Raw genomic sequence first — 22317 nt, forward strand, 5'->3', positions numbered from 1 at the left:
AGGATTAGATACACGGCTCAGCAGACAGTATCACACAGGAGAGGATTAGATACACGGCTCAGCAGACAGTATCACACAGGATAGGATTAGATACACAGCTCAGCAGTCAGTATCACACAGGAGAGGATTAGATACATAGTTCAGCAGTCAGTATCACACAGGATAGGATTAGATACGCAGCTCAGCAGTCAGTATCACACAGGAGAGGATTAGATACACGGCTCAGCAGTCAGTATCACACAGGAGGGGATTAGATACATAGCTCAGCAGACAGTATCACACAGGAGAGGATTAGATACACGGCTCAGCAGACAGTATCACACAGGAGAGGATTAGATACACAGCTCAGCAGTCAGTATCACACAGGAGAGGATTAGATACACAGCTCAGCAGTCAGTATCACACAGGAGAGGATTAGATACACGGCTCAGCAGTCAGTATCACACAGCATAGGATTAGATACACGGCTCAGCAGACAGTATCACACAGGAGAGGATTAGATACACAGCTCAGCAGTCAGTATCACACAGGAGAGGATTAGATACACAGCTCAGCAGTCAGTATCACACAGGAGAGGATTAGATACACAGCTCAGCAGTCAGTATCACACAGGAGAGGATTAGATACACGGCTCAGCAGTCAGTATCACACAGCATAGGATTAGATACACGGCTCAGCAGACAGTATCACACAGGAGAGGATTAGATACACGGCTCAGCAGACAGTATCACACAGGAGAGGATTAGATACACGGCTCAGCAGTCAGTATCACACAGGAGAGGATTAGATACACAGCTCAGCAGTCAGTATCACACAGGAGAGGATTAGATACACGGCTCAGCAGTCAGTATCACACAGGAGAGGATTAGATACACGGCTCAGCAGTCAGTATCACACAGCATAGGATTAGATACACGGCTCAGCAGACAGTATCACACAGGAGAGGATTAGATACACGGCTCAGCAGACAGTATCACACAGGATAGGATTAGATACACAGCTCAGCAGTCAGTATCACACAGGAGAGGATTAGATACATAGCTCAGCAGTCAGTATCACACAGGAGAGGATTAGATACACAGCTCAGCAGACAGTATCACACAGGAGAGGATTAGATACACGGCTCAGCAGTCAGTATCACACAGGAGAGGATTAGATACATAGCTCAGCAGTCAGTATCACACAGGATAGGATTAGATACGCAGCTCAGCAGTCAGTATCACACAGGAGAGGATTAGATACACGGCTCAGCAGTCAGTATCACACAGGAGAGGATTAGATACATAGCTCAGCAGTCAGTATCACACAGGAGAGGATTAGATACACAGCTCAGCAGACAGTATCACACAGGAGAGGATTAGATACACGGCTCAGCAGTCAGTATCACACAGGAGAGGATTAGATACATAGCTCAGCAGTCAGTATCACACAGGAGAGGATTAGATACACAGCTCAGCAGACAGTATCACACAGGAGAGGATTAGATACACGGCTCAGCAGTCAGTATCACACAGGAGAGGATTAGATACACAGCTCAGCAGTCAGTATCACACAGGAGAGGATTAGATACACGGCTCAGCAGACAGTATCACACAGGATAGGATTAGATACAAGGCTCAGCAGTCAGTATCACACAATAGTGGATTAGATACACAGCTCAGCAGACAGTATCACACAATAGAGGATTAGATACACGGCTCAGCAGACGGTATCACACAGGATGGGATTAGATACACGGCTCAGCAGACAGTATCATACAGGAGAGGATTAGATACACGGCTCAGCAGACAGTATCACACAGGACAGGATTAGATACACGGCTCAGCAGTCAGTATCACACAGGAGAGGATTAGATACACAGCTCAGCAGACAGTATCACACAGGAGAGGATTAGATACATGGCTCAGCAGTCAGTATCACACAGAATGGGATTAGATACACGGCTCAGCAGAGAGTATCACACAGAATGGGATTAGATACACGGCTCAGCAGAGAGTATCACACAGAATGGGATTAGATACACGGCTCAGCAGACAGTATCACACAGAATGGGATTAGATATACGGCTCAGCAGACAGTATCACACAGGATGGGATTAGATACACGGCTCAGCAGACAGTATCACACAGGATGGGATTAGATACACGGCTCAGCAGACAGTATCACACAGGATAGGATTAGATACACGGCTCAGCAGACAGTATCCCACAGGATAGGATTAGATACACGGCTCAGCAGACAGTATCACACAGGAGAGGATTAGATACACGGCTCAGCAGACAGTATCACACAGGATGGGATTAGATACACGGCTCAGCAGACAGTATCACACAGGATAGGATTAGATACACGGCTCAGCAGACAGTATCCCACAGGATAGGATTAGATACACAGCTCAGCAGACAGTATCCCACAGGATAGGATTAGATACAAGGCTCAGCAGACAGTATCACACAGGAGAGGATTAGATACACGGCTCAGCAGTCAGTATCACACAGGATGGGATTAGATACACGGCTCAGCAGTCAGTATCACACAGGAGAGGATTAGATACACGGCTCAGCAGATAGTATCACACAGGAGAGGATTAGATACACGGCTCAGCAGACAGTATCACACAGGATAGGATTAGGTACACGGCTTAGCAGACAGTATCACACAGGATGGGATTAGATACACGGCTCAGCAGTCAGTATCACACAGGATAGGATTAGATACACAGCTCAGTAGACAGTATCACAGGATAGGATTAGATACAAGGCTCAGCAGTCAGTATCACACAGGAGAGGATTAGATACATAGCTCAGCAGTCAGTATCACACAGGAGAGGATTAGATACACAGCTCAGCAGTCAGTATCACACAGGAGAGGATTAGATACACGGCTCAGCAGTCAGTATCACACAGGAGAGGATTAGATACATAGCTCAGCAGTCAGTATCACACAGGAGAGGATTAGATACACAGCTCAGCAGACAGTATCACACAGGAGAGGATTAGATACACAGCTCAGCAGACAGTATCACACAGGAGAGGATTAGATACACAGCTCAGCAGTCAGTATCACACAGGAGAGGATTAGATACACAGCTCAGCAGACAGTATCACACAGGAGAGGATTAGATACACAGCTCAGCAGACAGTATCACACAGGAGAGGATTAGATACACAGCTCAGCAGACAGTATCACACAGGAGAGGATTAGATACACGGCTCAGCAGACAGTATCACACAGGATGGGATTAGATACACGGCTCAGCAGACAGTATCACACAATAGTGGATTAGATACACAGCTCAGCAGACAGTATCACACAATAGAGGATTAGATACACGGCTCAGCAGACAGTATCACACAGGATGGGATTAGATACACGGCTCAGCAGACAGTATCACACAGGATAGGATTAGGTACACAGCTTAGCAGACAGTATCACACAGGATGGGATTAGATACACGGCTCAGCAGACAGTATCACACAATAGTGGATTAGATACACAGCTCAGCAGACAGTATCACACAATAGAGGATTAGATACACGGCTCAGCAGACGGTATCACACAGGATGGGATTAGATACACGGCTCAGCAGACAGTATCATACAGGAGAGGATTAGATACACGGCTCAGCAGACAGTATCACACAGGAGAGGATTAGATACACGGCTCAACAGTCAGTATCACACAGGATAGGATTAGATACACGGCTCAGCAGACAGTATCACATAGTATAGAATTAGATACACAGCTCAGCAGACAGTATCACACAGGATAGGATTAGATACACAGCTCAGCAGACAGTATCACACAGGAGAGGATTAGATACACGGCTCAGCAGTCAGTATCACACAGGATAGGATTAGATACACGGCTCAGCAGACAGTATCACACAGGAGAGGATTAGATACACGGCTCAGCAGACAGTATCACACAGGATAGGATTAGATACACAGCTCAGCAGTCAGTATCACACAGGGTAGGATTAGATACACGGCTCAGCAGACAGTATCCCACAGGATAGGATTAGATACACAGCTCAGCAGACAGTATCCCACAGGATAGGATTAGATACAAGGCTCAGCAGACAGTATCACACAGGAGAGGATTAGATACACGGCTCAGCAGTCAGTATCACACAGGATGGGATTAGATACACGGCTCAGCAGTCAGTATCACACAGGAGAGGATTAGATACACGGCTCAGCAGATAGTATCACACAGGAGAGGATTAGATACACGGCTCAGCAGACAGTATCACACAGGATAGGATTAGGTACACGGCTTAGCAGACAGTATCACACAGGATGGGATTAGATACACGGCTCAGCAGTCAGTATCACACAGGAGAGGATTAGATACACGGCTCAGCAGTCAGTATCACAGGATAGGATTAGATACAAGGCTCAGCAGTCAGTATCACACAGGAGAGGATTAGATACATAGCTCAGCAGTCAGTATCACACAGGAGAGGATTAGATACACAGCTCAGCAGTCAGTATCACAGGATAGGATTAGATACAAGGCTCAGCAGTCAGTATCACACAGGAGAGGATTAGATACATAGCTCAGCAGTCAGTATCACACAGGAGAGGATTAGATACACAGCTCAGCAGTCAGTATCACACAGGAGAGGATTAGATACACGGCTCAGCAGTCAGTATCACACAGGAGAGGATTAGATACATAGCTCAGCAGTCAGTATCACACAGGAGAGGATTAGATACACAGCTCAGCAGACAGTATCACACAGGAGAGGATTAGATACACAGCTCAGCAGACAGTATCACACAGGAGAGGATTAGATACACAGCTCAGCAGTCAGTATAACACAGGAGAGGATTAGATACATGGCTCAGCAGACGGTATCACACAGGATAGGATTAGATACACAGCTCAGCAGACAGTATCACACAATAGTGGATTAGATACACAGCTCAGCAGACGGTATCACACAGGATGGGATTAGATACACAGCTCAGCAGACAGTATCACACAGGATAGGATTTGATACACAGCTCAGCAGACAGTATCACACAGGAGAGGATTAGATACACAGCTCAGCAGTCAGTATAACACAGGAGAGGATTAGATACATGGCTCAGCAGACGGTATCACACAGGATAGGATTAGATACACAGCTCAGCAGACAGTATCACACAATAGAGGATTAGATACACGGCTCAGCAGACGGTATCACACAGGATGGGATTAGATACACGGCTCAGCAGACAGTATCACACAGGATAGGATTAGGTACACAGCTTAGCAGACAGTATCACACAGGATGGGATTAGATACACGGCTCAGCAGACAGTATCACACAATAGTGGATTAGATACACAGCTCAGCAGACAGTATCACACAATAGAGGATTAGATACACGGCTCAGCAGACGGTATCACACAGGATGGGATTAGATACACGGCTCAGCAGACAGTATCATACAGGAGAGGATTAGATACACGGCTCAGCAGACAGTATCACACAGGAGAGGATTAGATACACGGCTCAACAGTCAGTATCACACAGGATAGGATTAGATACACGGCTCAGCAGACAGTATCACATAGTATAGAATTAGATACACGGCTCAGCAGACAGTATCACACAGGATAGGATTAGATACACAGCTCAGCAGACAGTATCACACAGGAGAGGATTAGATACACGGCTCAGCAGTCAGTATCACACAGGATAGGATTAGATACACGGCTCAGCAGACAGTATCACACAGGAGAGGATTAGATACACGGCTCAGCAGACAGTATCACACAGGAGAGGATTAGATACACGGCTCAGCAGACAGTATCACACAGGATAGGATTAGATACACAGCTCAGCAGTCAGTATCACACAGGATAGGATTAGATACATAGCTCAGCAGTCAGTATCACACAGGAGAGGATTAGATACACAGCTCAGCAGACAGTATCACACAGGAGAGGATTAGATACACGGCTCAGCAGACAGTATCACACAGGGTAGGATTAGATACACGGCTCAGCAGACAGTATCACACAGGAGAGGATTAGATACACGGCTCAGCAGTCAGTATCACACAGGATAGGATTAGATACATAGCTCAGCAGTCAGTATCACACAGGAGAGGATTAGATACACAGCTCAGCAGACAGTATCACACAGGAGAGGATTAGATACACGGCTCAGCAGTCAGTATCACACAGGATAGGATTAGATACATAGCTCAGCAGTCAGTATCACACAGGAGAGGATTAGATACACAGCTCAGCAGTCAGTATCACACAGGAGAGGATTAGATACACGGCTCAGCAGTCAGTATCACACAGGATAGGATTAGATACACGGCTCAGCAGACAGTATCACACAGGATAGGATTAGATACACGGCTCAGCAGACAGTATCACACAGGATAGGATTAGATACACAGCTCAGCAGTCAGTATCACACAGGGTAGGATTAGATACACGGCTCAGCAGATAGTATCACACAGGATAGGATTAGATACACGGCTCAGCAGTCAGTATCACACAGGATAGGATTAGATACACGGCTCAGCAGTCAGTATCACACAGGATAGGATTAGATACACGGCTCAGCGTTGGACAGTCTTAGCTCTGTACTAATGAACATACTTGTCTCTGCTGCACCTGTTAGCGGAGACCTCTCTGCAGGTCCCAGCCTGCATTTTACAGGTGCGGCAGAGCTAACATTGTCCAACATGTATCAGAGGCGGCAGAGCTGAGATTTTCTACCGCACTGGATGTAAATGGACTGAGCTTGTCGGATGGAGCAGAGCGACTTTATCTGGGTCAGATGCAGCAGAGGCGAGTGACAACCTCGGCTCTGCTGCATCTGATCGCGTTTTCCGCCTCCTCACTCGATTCTGCTGCGTCCCAGCATCACTCTGGGGTCGGCTGGATCCTCTGGGACGGCCGGTTTCTCGGTGATGCGGAGGAGAACATGCGGTGGGTCTGCGGCGGGGTAGTGATGGCCTCACGCCTGCCTGCACTGCGATCAGCGGCGGCACAGACGGCGGTTACATAACGCCGAACGCTAAAATTAGCAGCGCGACTGTCGTCCTGCGAGGGATGAGTCACAGAGAGAAGATGGACCCCCCTCCTCAGCCTAGATCTCAGCACCGGCCCCAATGTGACCGGTCAGGGGCAGGTGATGCTACAACTTATGGAGACCGCCGGGCGGTATAGGCCGAGCAATGCTCTCTGGGAAAGAGATATGCAAATCAGCTCTCCGCCTACCAGATGGAAGCTCGCTCTCCGGTGGCACCTAGTGGCCATTGCAGGCAGTACACACATCGGTGGCAGTCACTCACGCTCTGGCTGTAGACGGTCTCGCTCTCGTCGTGCAGTCTCTTCATTTCCGCCTCGCTGGCCTCCTGGATCTTCTGCACGGTCTCCACCAGGGCCGGTCCCCCGCGGCTCAGCCTCCGCAGCTCGTCTTCCAGCCGGAGGGTGAGGGCCTCGGACTGGGCCACTTGGGCTCTCAGCTCCTGAGACTCCTGATAACAGGATAAATAGATGGTTAACTCAGGGGAACGCTGCTGACAGTCAGCGTGGTCCTCGCCAGCTTTCCCAGGCTCCTGAATGGCAGATATACACCGATGGCCGTATGCCATAACTGGCCGATGTACAACTCAGCAGGTTGTCAGGCACAGCGCTATGTAAAAACCCACCTTCACGTGACGACACTGCAGCCGCTCCACCTGGGCAGTCAGCTCCGCAACGCGCTCCTCAAGGGTTAAACGCTGGGAAAACTCGGCCTCATATCTGCGGAGAAAAGTCATTATATACAGGAGATGCCCAGGTTATACCGGCTGTACATATATCATTATATACAGGAGATGCCCGGGTTATACCGGCTGTACATATATAATTATATACAGGAGATGCCCAGGTTATACCGGCTGTACATATATAATTATATACAGGAGATGCCCAGGTTATACCAGCTGTACATATATCATTATATACAGGAGATGCCCAGGTTATACCAGCTGTACATATATAATTATATACAGGAGATACCCAGGTTATACCGGCTGTACATATATAATTATATACAGGAGATGCCCAGGTTATACCAGCTGTACATATATCATTATATACAGGAGATGCCCAGGTTATACCAGCTGTACATATATCATTATATACAGGAGATGCCCAGGTTATACCAGCTGTACATATATAATTATATACAGGAGATACCCAGGTTATACCAGCTGTACATATATAATTATATACAGGAGATGCCCAGGTTATACCGGCTGTACATATATCATTATATACAGGAGATGCCCACGTTATACCAGCTGTACATATATCATTATATACAGGAGATGCCCAGGTTATACCAGCTGTACATATATAATTATATACAGGAGATGCCCAGGTTATACCAGCTGTACATATATAATTATATACAGGAGATGCCCAGGTTATACCAGCTGTACATATATAATTACATACAGGAGATGCCCAGGTTATACCGGCAGTACATATATAATTATATACAGGAGATGCCCAGGTTATACCAGCTGTACATATATAATTATTTACAGGAGATGCCCAGGTTATACCGGCTGTACATATATAATTACATACAGGAGATACCCAGGTTATACCAGCTGTACATATATATTTATATACAGGAGATACCCAGGTTATACCAGCTGTACATATATAATTACATACAGGAGATGCCCAGGTTATACCAGCTGTACATATATAATTATATACAGGAGACGCCCAGGTTATACCAGCTGTACATATATAATTATATACAGGAGATGCCCAGGTTATACCAGCTGTACATATATAATTATATACGGAAGATACCCAGGTTATATCAGCTGTACATATATAATTATATACAGGAGATGCCCAGATTATACCAGCTGTACATATATAATTATATACGGGAGATACCCAGGTTATACCAGCTGTACATATATCATTATATACAGGAGATGCCCAGGTTATACCAGTTGTACATATATAATTATATACGGGAGATACCCAGGTTATACCAGCTGTACATATATAATTATATACAGGAGATGCCCAGGTTATATCGGCAGTACATATATAATACAGGAGATGCCCAGGTTATACCAGCTGTACATATATCATTATATACAGGAGATGCCCAGGTTATACCAGCTGTACATATATAATTATATACAGGAGAGACACAGGTTATACCGGCTGTACATATATAATTATATACAGGAGATGCCCAGGTTATACCAGCTGTACATATATAATTATTTACAGGAGATACCGAGGTTATATCGGCTGTACATATATAATTATATACAGAAGATGCCCAGGTTATACCGGCTGTACATATATAATACAGGAGATGCCCAGGTTATACCAGCTGTACATATATCATTATATACAGGAAATGCCCAGGTTATACCAGTTGTACATATATAATTATATACAGGAGATACACAGGTTATACCAGCTGTACACATATAATTATATACAGGAGATGCCCAGGTTATACCGGCTGTACATATATCATTATATACAGGAGATGCCCAGGTTATACCGGCTGTACATATATAATTATATACAGGAGATGCCCAGGTTATATCGGCAGTACATATATAATACAGGAGATGCCCAGGTTATACCAGCTGTACATATATCATTATATACAGGAGATGCCCAGGTTATACCAGCTGTACATATATAATTATATATAGGAACTGCCCAGGTTATACCAGCTGTACATATATAATTATATACAGGAGATGCCCAGGTTATACCAGCTGTACATATATAATTATATACAGAAGATGCCCAGGTTATACCAGCTGTACATATATAATTATTTACAGGAGATACCCAGGTTATATCGGCTGTACATATATAATTATATACAGAAGATGCCCAGGTTATACCGGCTGTACATATATAATACAGGAGATGCCCAGGTTATACCAGCTGTACATATATCATTATATACAGGAGATGCCCAGGTTATACCAGTTGTACATATATAATTACATACAGGAGATACACAGGTTATACCAGCTGTACACATATAATTATATACAGGAGATACCCAGGTTATACCGGCTGTACATCTATAATTATATACAGGAGATGCCCAGGTTATACCGGCTGTACATATATAATACAGGAGATGCCCAGGTTATACCAGCTGTACATATATCATTATATACAGGAAATGCCCAGGTTATACCAGTTGTACACATATAATTATATACAGGAGATGCCCAGGTTATACCGGCTGTACATATATCATTATATACAGGAGATGCCCAGGTTATACCGGCTGTACATATATAATTATATACAGGAGATGCCCAGGTTATACCAGCTGTACCTATATAATTATATACAGGAGATGCCCTGGTTATACCAGCTGTACATATATAATTATATACAGGAGATACCCAGGTTATATCGGCAGTACATATATAATACAGGAGATGCCCAGGTTATACCAGCTGTACATATATCATTATATACAGGAGATACCCAGGTTATACCAGCTGTACATATATAATTATATACAGGAGATGCCCAGGTTATACCGGCTGTACATATATCATTATATACAGGAGATGCCCAGGTTATACCAGCTGTACATATATAATTATATACAGGAGATACCCAGGTTATATCGGCAGTACATATATAATACAGGAGATGCCCAGGTTATACCAGCTGTACATATATCATTATATACAGGAGATACCCAGGTTATACCAGCTGTACATATATAATTATATACAGGAGATGCCCAGGTTATACCGGCTGTACATATATCATTATATACAGGAGATGCCCAGGTTATACCAGCTGTACATATATCATTATATACAGGAGATGCCCAGGTTATACCAGCTGTACATATATAATTATATACAGGAGATGCCCAGGTTATACCAGCTGTACATATATAATTATATACAGGAGATGCCCAGTTATACCAGCTGTACATATATAATTACATAAAGGAGATGCCCAGGTTATACCGGCAGTACATATATAATTATATACAGGAGATGCCCAGGTTATACCAGCTGTACATATATAATTATATACAGGAGATGCCCAGGTTATACCGGCTGTACATATATAATTACATACAGGAGATACCCAGGTTATACCAGCTGTACATATATATTTATATACAGGAGATACCCAGGTTATACCAGCTGTACATATATAATTACATACAGGAGATGCCCAGGTTATACCAGCTGTACATATATAATTATATACAGGAGACGCCCAGGTTATACCAGCTGTACATATATAATTATATACAGGAGATGCCCAGGTTATACCAGCTGTACATATATAATTATATACGGAAGATACCCAGGTTATATCAGCTGTACATATATAATTATATACAGGAGATGCCCAGATTATACCAGCTGTACATATATAATGATATACGGGAGATACCCAGGTTATACCAGCTGTACATATATCATTATATACAGGAGATGCCCAGGTTATATCGGCAGTACATATATAATACAGGAGATGCCCAGGTTATACCAGCTGTACATATATCATTATATACAGGAGATGCCCAGGTTATACCAGCTGTACATATATAATTATATACAGGAGAGACACAGGTTATACCGGCTGTACATATATAATTATATACAGGAGATGCCCAGGTTATACCAGCTGTACATATATAATTATTTACAGGAGATACCCAGGTTATATCGGCTGTACATATATAATTATATACAGAAGATGCCCAGGTTATACCGGCTGTACATATATAATACAGGAGATGCCCAGGTTATACCAGCTGTACATATATCATTATATACAGGAAATGCCCAGGTTATACCAGTTGTACATATATAATTATATACAGGAGATACACAGGTTATACCAGCTGTACACATATAATTATATACAGGAGATGCCCAGGTTATACCGGCTGTACATATATCATTATATACAGGAGATGCCCAGGTTATAACGGCTGTACATATATAATTATATACAGGAGATGCCCAGGTTATATCGGCAGTATATATATAATACAGGAGATGCCCAGGTTATACCAGCTGTACATATATCATTATATACAGGAGATGCCCAGGTTATACCAGCTGTAGATATATAATTATATATAGGAACTGCCCAGGTTATACCAGCTGTACATATATAATTATATACAGGAGATGCCCAGGTTATACCAGCTGTACATATATAATTATATACAGAAGATGCCCAGGTTATACCAGCTGTACATATATAATTATTTACAGGAGATACCCAGGTTATATCGGCTGTACATATATAATTATATACAGAAGATGCCCAGGTTATACCGGCTGTACATATATAATACAGGAGATGCCCAGGTTATACCAGCTGTACATATATCATTATATACAGGAGATGCCCAGGTTATACCAGTTGTACATATATAATTATATACAGGAGATACACAGGTTATACCAGCTGTACACATATAATTATATACAGGAGATACCCAGGTTATACCGGCTGTACATCTATAATTATATACAGGAGATGCCCAGGTTATACCGGCTGTACATATATAATACAGGAGATGCCCAGGTTATACCAGCTGTACATATATCATTATATACAGGAAATGCCCAGGTTATACCAGTTGTACATATATAAATATATACAGGAGATACACAGGTTATACCAGCTGTACACATATAATTATATACAGGAGATGCCCAGGTTATACCGGCTGTACATATATCATTATATACAGGAGATGCCCAGGTTATACCGGCTGTACATATATAATTATATACAGGAGATGCCCAGGTTATACCAGCTGTACCTATATAATTATATACAGGAGATGCCCTGGTTATACCAGCTGTACATATATAATTATATACAGGAGATACCCAGGTTATATCGGCAGTACATATATAATACAGGAGATGCCCAGGTTATACCAGCTGTACATATATCATTATATACAGGAGATGCCCAGGTTATACCAGCTGTACATATATAATTATATACAGGAGATACACAGGTTATACCAGCTGTACATATATAATTATATATAGGAACTGCCCAGGTTATACCAGCTGTACAAATATAATTATATACAGGAGATGCCCAGGTTATACCAGCTGTACATATATAATTATATACAGAAGATGCCCAGGTTATACCAGCTGTACATATATAATTATTTACAGGAGATACCCAGGTTATATCGGCTGTACATATATAATTATATACAGAAGATGCCCAGGTTATACCGGCTGTACATATATAATACAGGAGATGCCCAGGTTATACCAGCTGTACATATATCATTATATACAGGAGATGCCCAGGTTATACCAGTTGTACATATATAATTATATACAGGAGATACACAGGTTATACCAGCTGTACACATATAATTATATACAGGAGATACCCAGGTTATACCGGCTGTACATCTATAATTATATACAGGAGATGCCCAGGTTATACCGGCTGTACATATATCATTATATACAGGAGATGCCCAGGTTATACCGGCTGTCCATATATAATTATATACAGGAGATACCCAGGTTATATCAGCTTTACATGTATAATTAAATACAGGCGATGCCCAGGTTATACCGGCTGTATATATATATATATAATATACAGGAGATACCCAGGTTATACCGGCTGTACATCTATAATTATATACAGGAGATGCCCAGGTTATACCAGCTGTAGATATATAATTATATACAGGAGATGCCCAGGTTATACCAGTTGTACATATATAATTATATACAGGAGATGCCCAGATTATACCAGCTGTATATATATAATTATATACAGGAGATGCCCAGGTTATACTGGCTGTACATATATAATTATATACAGGAGATGCCCAGGTTATACCAGCTGTATATATATATAATTATATACAGGAGATGCCCAGGTTATACCAGCTGTACATATATAATTATATACAGGAGATGCCCAAGTTATACCAGCGGTATATATATAATTATATACAGGAGATGCCCAGGTTATACCAGCTGTACATATATAATTATATACAGGAGATACACAGGTTATACCAGCTGTACACATATAATTATATACAGGAGATACCCAGGTTATACCGGCTGTACATCTATAATTATATACAGGAGATGCCCAGGTTATACCAGCTGTACATATATCATTATATACAGGAGATGCCCAGGTTATACCGGCTGTACATATATAATTATATACAGGAGATACCCAGGTTATATCAGCTTTACATATATAATTAAATACAGGCGATGCCCAGGTTATACCGGCTGTATATATAATTATATACAGGAGATACCCAGGTTATACCGGCTGTACATCTATAATTATATACAGGAGAGGCCCAGGTTATACCGGCTGTACATCTATAATTATATACAGGAGAGGCCCAGGTTATACCAGCTGTACATATATAATTATATACAGGAGATGCCCAGGTTATACCGGCTGTACATATATAATTATATACAGGAGATGCCCAGGTTATACCGGCTGTACATATATCATTATATACAGGAGAAACCCAGGTTATATCAGATGTACATATATAATTATATACAGGAGAGGCCCAGGGTTATACCAGCTGTACATATAGAATTATATACAGGAGATACCCAGGTTATACCAGCTGTACATATATAATTATATACAGGAGATGCCCATGTTAGACCAGCTGTACATATATAATTATATACAGGAGATACCCAGGTTATACCGGCTGTACATCTATAATTATATACAGGAGATGCCCAGGTTATACCAGCTGTACATATATAATTATATACAGGAGATACCCAGGTTATATCAGCTGTACATATATAATTATATACAGGAGATGCCCAGGTTATACCAGCTGTACATATATAATTATATACAGGAGATACCCAGGTTATATCAGCTGTACATATATAATTATATACAGGAGATGCCCAGGTTATACCAGCTGTACATATATAATTATAAACAGGAGATGCCCAGGTTATACCAGATGTACATATATAATTATATACAGGAGATGCCCAGGTTATACCAGCTGTATATATATAATTATATACAGGAGATTCCCAGGTTACACCGGCTGTACATATATCATTATATACAGGAGATGCCCAGGTTATACTGGCTGTACATATATAATTATATACAGGAGATGCCCAGGTTATACCGGCTGTACATATATCATTATATACAGGGGATACCCAGGTTATATCAGCTGTACATATATCATTATATACAGGGGATGCCCAGGTTATACCGACTGTACATATATAATTATATACAGGAGATGCCCAGGTTATACCGGCTGTACATATATCATTATATACAGGGGATACCCAGGTTATATCAGCTGTACATATATAATTATATACAGGAGATGCCCAGGCTATACCAGCTGTACATATATAATTATATACAGGAGATACCCAGGTTATACCAGCTGTACATATATAATTATTTACAGGAGATACCCAGGTTATATCGGCTGTACATATATAATTATATACAGAAGATGCCCAGGTTATACCGGCTGTACATATATAATACAGGAGATGCCCAGGTTATACCAGCTGTACATATATCATTATATACAGGAGATGCCCAGGTTATACCAGTTGTACATATATAATTATATACAGGAGATACACAGGTTATACCAGCTGTACACATATAATTATATACAGGAGATACCCAGGTTATACCGGCTGTACATCTATAATTATATACAGGAGATGCCCAGGTTATACCGGCTGTACATATATCATTATATACAGGAGATGCCCAGGTTATACCGGCTGTCCATATATAATTATATACAGGAGATACCCAGGTTATATCAGCTTTACATGTATAATTAAATACAGGCGATGCCCAGGTTATACCGGCTGTATATATATATATAATATACAGGAGATACCCAGGTTATACCGGCTGTACATCTATAATTATATACAGGAGATGCCCAGGTTATACCAGCTGTAGATATATAATTATATACAGGAGATGCCCAGGTTATACCAGTTGTACATATATAATTATATACAGGAGATGCCCAGATTATACCAGCTGTATATATATAATTATATACAGGAGATGCCCAGGTTATACTGGCTGTACATATATAATTATATACAGGAGATGCCCAGGTTATACCAGCTGTACATATATAACTATATACAGGAGATGCCCAGGTTATATCAGCTGTACATATATAATTATATACAGGAGATGCCCAAGTTATACCAGCGGTATATATATAATTATATACAGGAGATGCCCAGGTTATACCAGCTGTACATATATAATTATATACAGGAGATACACAGGTTATACCAGCTGTACACATATAATTATATACAGGAGATACCCAGGTTATACCGGCTGTACATCTATAATTATATACAGGAGATGCCCAGGTTATACCAGCTGTACATATATCATTATATACAGGAGATGCCCAGGTTATACCGGCTGTACATATATAATTATATACAGGAGATACCCAGGTTATATCAGCTTTACATATATAATTAAATACAGGCGATGCCCAGGTTATACCGGCTGTATATATAATTATATACAGGAGATACCCAGGTTATACCGGCTGTACATATATAATTATATATAGGAGATACCCACGTTATACCGGCTGTACATCTATAATTATATACAGGAGAGGCCCAGGTTATACCGGCTGTACATCTATAATTATATACAGGAGAGGCCCAGGTTATACCAGCTGTACATATATAATTATATACAGGAGATGCCCAGGTTATACCGGCTGTACATATATAATTATATACAGGAGATGCCCAGGTTATACCGGCTGTACATATATCATTATATACAGGAGATACCCAGGTTATATCAGATGTACATATATAATTATATACAGGAGAGGCCCAGGTTATACCAGCTGTACATATAGAATTATATACAGGAGATACCCAGGTTATACCAGCTGTACATATATAATTATATACAGGAGATGCCCATGTTAGACCAGCTGTACATATATAATTATATACAGGAGATACCCAGGTTATACCGGCTGTACATCTATAATTATATACAGGAGATGCCCAGGTTATACCAGCTGTACATATATAATTATATACAGGAGATACCCAGGTTATATCAGCTGTACATATATAATTATATACAGGAGATGCCCAGGTTATACCAGCTGTACATATATAATTATATACAGGAGATACCCAGGTTATATCAGCTGTACATATATAATTATATACAGGAGATGCCCAGGTTATACCAGCTGTACATATATAATTATAAACAGGAGATGCCCAGGTTATACCAGATGTACATATATAATTATATACAGGAGATGCCCAGGTTATACCAGCTGTATATATATAATTATATACAGGAGATTCCCAGGTTACACCGGCTGTACATATATCATTATATACAGGAGATGCCCAGGTTATACTGGCTGTACATATATAATTATATACAGGAGATGCCCAGGTTATACCGGCTGTACATATATCATTATATACAGGAGATACCCAGGTTATACCAGCTGTACATATATCATTATATACAGGAGATGCCCAGGTTATACCGGCTGTACATATATCATTATATACAGGAGATACCCAGGTTATACCAGCTGTACATATATCATTATATACAGGAGATACCCAGGTTATACCAGCTGTACATATATCATTATATACAGGAGATGCCCAGGTTATACTGGCTGTACATATATAATTATATACAGGAGATACCCAGGTTATACCAGCTGTACATATATCATTATATACAGGAGATGCCCAGGTTATACTGGCTGTACATATATAATTATATACAGGAGATGCCCAGGTTATACCGGCTGTACATATATCATTATATACAGGAGATACCCAGGTTATACCAGCTGTACATATATAATTATATACAGGAGATACCCAGGTTATATCAGCTGACCGGAGATGCTATGGATATTCCTAAATTTATATATTGATTTGACAGCTTGAAATTAAATGATCTTGCTTTGAATTGTCACCATGTAATACCACGACTCTCCTTCGGGGGAGCTGCAGGATAAATTTGTAGCTGTGCATTGATCCTCTTGTGATCACTGCTGATCGCTGGATAACATGTGATGTTTGAATATTTTGTACAAGGTTTCAATCATCTCAGTGAATAATGCGGGGGGAGGGGGCACTTACTTTGTCTGAGCCATCACAATGCTCCTCTGCAGTTCCCCCAGCTCTTGTTTGGCCATCTCCAGCTGTATAGATGGGGATATTGCGGATCCTTTTAACTCCTGGATATCTGATTCCTTCTTTGCAACAAGCAGTTGTAACTCTCGGAGGTTTTCATCTTTTTTCAGGATTTCTTTGTTCATTTCCCAAATTCTAGATTATCAATAAAGATCTGTGACATTATCAGGAATATTGGGAAATGCAATCAAGAGGTTCACATATAATATTACTATAAGAGGGACCTTACAGGGAGCTCCCCCTAGTGGTGGCCGCAGACAGAATCTTATCATGTATCTCTGTATACAGGGAGCTCCCCCTAGTGGTGGCTACAAACAGGATCTTATCATGTATCTCTGTATACAGGGAGCTCCCCCTAGTGGTGGCTACAAACAGGATCTTATCATGTATCTCTGTATACAGGGAGCTCCCCCTAGTGGTGGCTACAAACAGGATCTTATCATGTATCTCTGTATACAGGGAGCTCCCCCTAGTGGTGGCTACAGAAAGGATCTTATCATGTATCTCTGTATACAGGGAGCTCCCCCTAGTGGTGGCTACAAACAGGATCTTATCATGTATCTCTGTATACAGGGAGCTCCCCCTAGTGGTGGCTACAAACAGGATCTTATCATGTATCTCTGTATAGAGGGAGCTCCCCCTAGTGGTGGCTACAGAAAGGATCTTATCATGTATCTCTGTATACAGGGAGCTCCCCCTAGTGGTGGCTGCAGACAGGATCTTATCATGTATCTCTGTATACAGGGAGCTCCCCCTAGTGGTGGCTGCAGACAGGATCTTATCATGTATCTCTGTATACAGGGAGCTCCCCCTAGTGGTGACTGCAGACAGGATCTTATCATGTATCTCTGTATACAGGGAGCTCCCTCTAGTGGTGGCTGCAGACAGGCTCTTGTCATGTATCTCTGTATACAGGGAGCTCCCCCTAGTGGTGACTGCAGACAGGATCTTATCATGTATCTCTGTATACAGGGAGCTCCCCCTAGTGGTGACTGCAGACAGGATCTTATCATGTATCTCTGTATACAGGGAGCTCCCCCTAGTGGTGACTGCAGACAGGATTATAGATTGCATATAAGACTTTTTGCAGTATGAATACCTGTTCTGGTACTCAGGTACTAGTGCTGCAGTAAAGCCGTCGCCATCCTGCTCCCTGTAATTCTGCGCCAGCTTGTCACGCAGGTTTCCGATCTCCTGCTCATACATACTCCGGATGGTAATGACTTCGTTCTGGAGATGTTGGACTGAGGCAGCGGCATCATCCTGTGTACAGGGAAATCGCCTGATTATTACCGACACCATTTACAGCCCTTACAGGAGGAAAATGCTCCGTAGTAAGAAAAATCATAATAACAAAGCTTTATCACTGATATAACATCCGGGAGAGCGCGGCGGCCATTACTCACTCAGAACAGCTCATGTGGGGTTTTGTTTCCATCCCTGGAAGTCTATAATTTCTACTCCATTATTGGAGCATGGCTATTACTCATCTACACGATCTCATATGTATCGCTATAATGTGCACCAAAATCACCGCCAACTGGTGTCTGTGTGCATCACTACACAGGAAGGGGGCGCTACCGAGCAATTGGTAAGTCACAGGGTCACCCGAGCTTTACTGAACTACATGGTGCCTGCAGTATTATAGTAGTTATATTCTTGTACATAGGAGCAGTATTATAGTAGTTATATTCTTGTATATAGGGGCAGTATTATAGTAGTTATATTCTGTACATAGGGGCAGTATTATAGTAGTTATATTCTTGTACATAGGGGCAGTATTATAGTAGTTATATTCTCGTACATAGGAGCAGTATTATAGTAGTTATATTCTTGTACATAGGGGGCAGTATTATAGTAGTTATATTCCTGTACATAGGAGCAGTATTATAGTAGTTATATTCTTGTACATAGGGGGCAGTATTATAGTAGTTATATTCTTGTACATAGGGGGCAGTATTATAGTAGTTATATTCCTGTACATAGGAGCAGTATTATAGTAGTTATATTATTGTACATAGGAGCAGTATTATAGTAGTTATATTCTTGTACATAGGGGCAGTATTATAGTAGTTATATTCTTGTACATAGGAGCAGTATTATAGTAGTTATATTCTTGTACATAGGAGCAGTATTATAGTAGTTATATTCTTGTACATAGGGGCAGTATTATAGTAGTTACATTCTTGTACATAGGGGGCAGTATTATAGTAGTTATATTCTTGTACATAGGAGCAGTATTATAGTAGTTATATTCCTGTACATAGGAGCAGTATTATAGTAGTTATATTCTTGTACATAGGGGGCAGTATTATAGTAGTTATATTCTTGTACATAGGAGCAGTATTATAGTAGTTATATTCTTGTACATAGGAGCAGTATTATAGTAGTTATATTCTTGTACATAGGGGCAGTATTATAGTAGTTATATTCTTGTACATAGGAGCAGTATTATAGTAGTTATATTCTTGTACATAGGAGCAGTATTATAGTAGTTATATTCTTGTACATAGGGGCAGTATTATAGTAGTTATATTCTTGTACATAGGGGCAGTATTATAGTAGTTATATTCTTGTACATAGGGGCAGTATTATAGTAGTTATATTCTTGTACATAGGGGCAGTATTATAGTAGTTATATTCTTGTACATAGGGGCAGTATTATAGTAGGTATATTCTTGTACATGGGGGAAGTATTATAGTAGTTATATTCTTGTACATAAGAACAGTATTATAGTAGTTATATTCTTGTATATAGGGAGCAGTATTATAGTAGTTACATTCTTGTACATAGGGGGCAGTATTATAGTAGTTATATTCCTGTACATAGGAGCAGTATTATAGTAGTTATATTCTTGTACATAGGGGGCAGTATTATAGTAGTTATATTCTTGTACATAGGAGCAGTATTATAGTAGTTATATTCTTGTACATAGAAGCAGTATTATAGTAGTTATATTCTTGTACATAGGGGCAGTATTATAGTAGTTATATTCTTGTACATAGAAGCAGTATTATAGTAGTTATATTCTTGTACATAGGGGCAGTATTATAGTAGTTATATTCTTGTATATAGGGGCAATATTATAGTAGTTATATTCGTGTACATAGGGGCAGTATTATAGTAGTTATATTCTTGTACATAGGAGCAGTATTATAGTAGTTATATTCGTGTACATAGGGGCAGTATTATAGTAGTTATATTCTTGTACATAGGAGCAGTATTATAGTAGTTATATTCTTGTACATAGGGGCAGTATTATAGTACTTATATTCTTGTACATAGGAGCAGTATTATAGTAGTTATATTCTTGTACATACGAGCAGTATTATAGTAGTTATATTCTTGTACATGGGAGCAGTATTATAGTAGTTATATTCTTGTACATAGAGGCAGTATTATAGAAGTTATATTCTTGTACATAGGAGCAGTATTATAGTAGTTATATTCGTGTACATATGGGCAGTATTATAGTAGTTATATTCTTGTACATAGGAGCAGTATTATAGTAGTTATATTCTTGTACATAGGGGCAGTATTATAGTAGTTATATTCTTGTACATAGGAGCAGTATTATAGTAGTTATATTCTTGTACATAGGGGCAGTATTGACATAGTTATATTCTTGTACATAGAAGCAGTATTATAGTAGTTATATTCTTGTACATACGGGCAGTATTATAGTAGTTATATTCTTGTATATAGGGGCAGTATTATAGTAGTTATATTCTTGTACACAGGAGCAGTATTATAGTAGTTATATTGTTCATAGGAGCAGTATTATAGTAGTTATATTCTTGTACATAGGGGCAGTATTATAGTAGTTATATTCTTGTACATAGGAGCAGTATTATAGTAGTTATATTATACAGTCTGGGAGAGGAGGGACCTTCACAGTATAATAAGAGGTAATTAGCGGTATGGTATTTGGCAGGTGAGTCAGGGATTACCTCTGAATTATTGATCAGTGCCACTTGTGATAATTTTGTTATTTTCCCGTATGGCGGATTTATAC

The 22317-nt window shown here is 40.6% G+C and overlaps 1 protein-coding gene across 1 annotated transcript in view; it reads right to left on the reverse strand.

The window, feature by feature from the left end:
- Positions 1-22317, reverse strand: part of LMNTD1 (lamin tail domain containing 1) — a 54516-nt gene that overhangs the window by 25712 nt on the left and 6487 nt on the right. Inside the window, exons 3-6 of the mRNA XM_077266866.1 lie at positions 19401-19564; positions 18248-18436; positions 7670-7763; positions 7310-7495 (exon numbers count right to left, since the gene is read on the reverse strand). Of these exons, the coding sequence (XP_077122981.1) occupies positions 7310-7495; positions 7670-7763; positions 18248-18436; positions 19401-19564 (633 nt within the window). The remainder of the gene's footprint in view (positions 1-7309; positions 7496-7669; positions 7764-18247; positions 18437-19400; positions 19565-22317) is intronic.

Source organism: Ranitomeya variabilis, chromosome 5 (assembly GCF_051348905.1).
Source record: "Ranitomeya variabilis isolate aRanVar5 chromosome 5, aRanVar5.hap1, whole genome shotgun sequence".
Lineage (NCBI taxonomy): Eukaryota > Metazoa > Chordata > Amphibia > Anura > Dendrobatidae > Ranitomeya > Ranitomeya variabilis.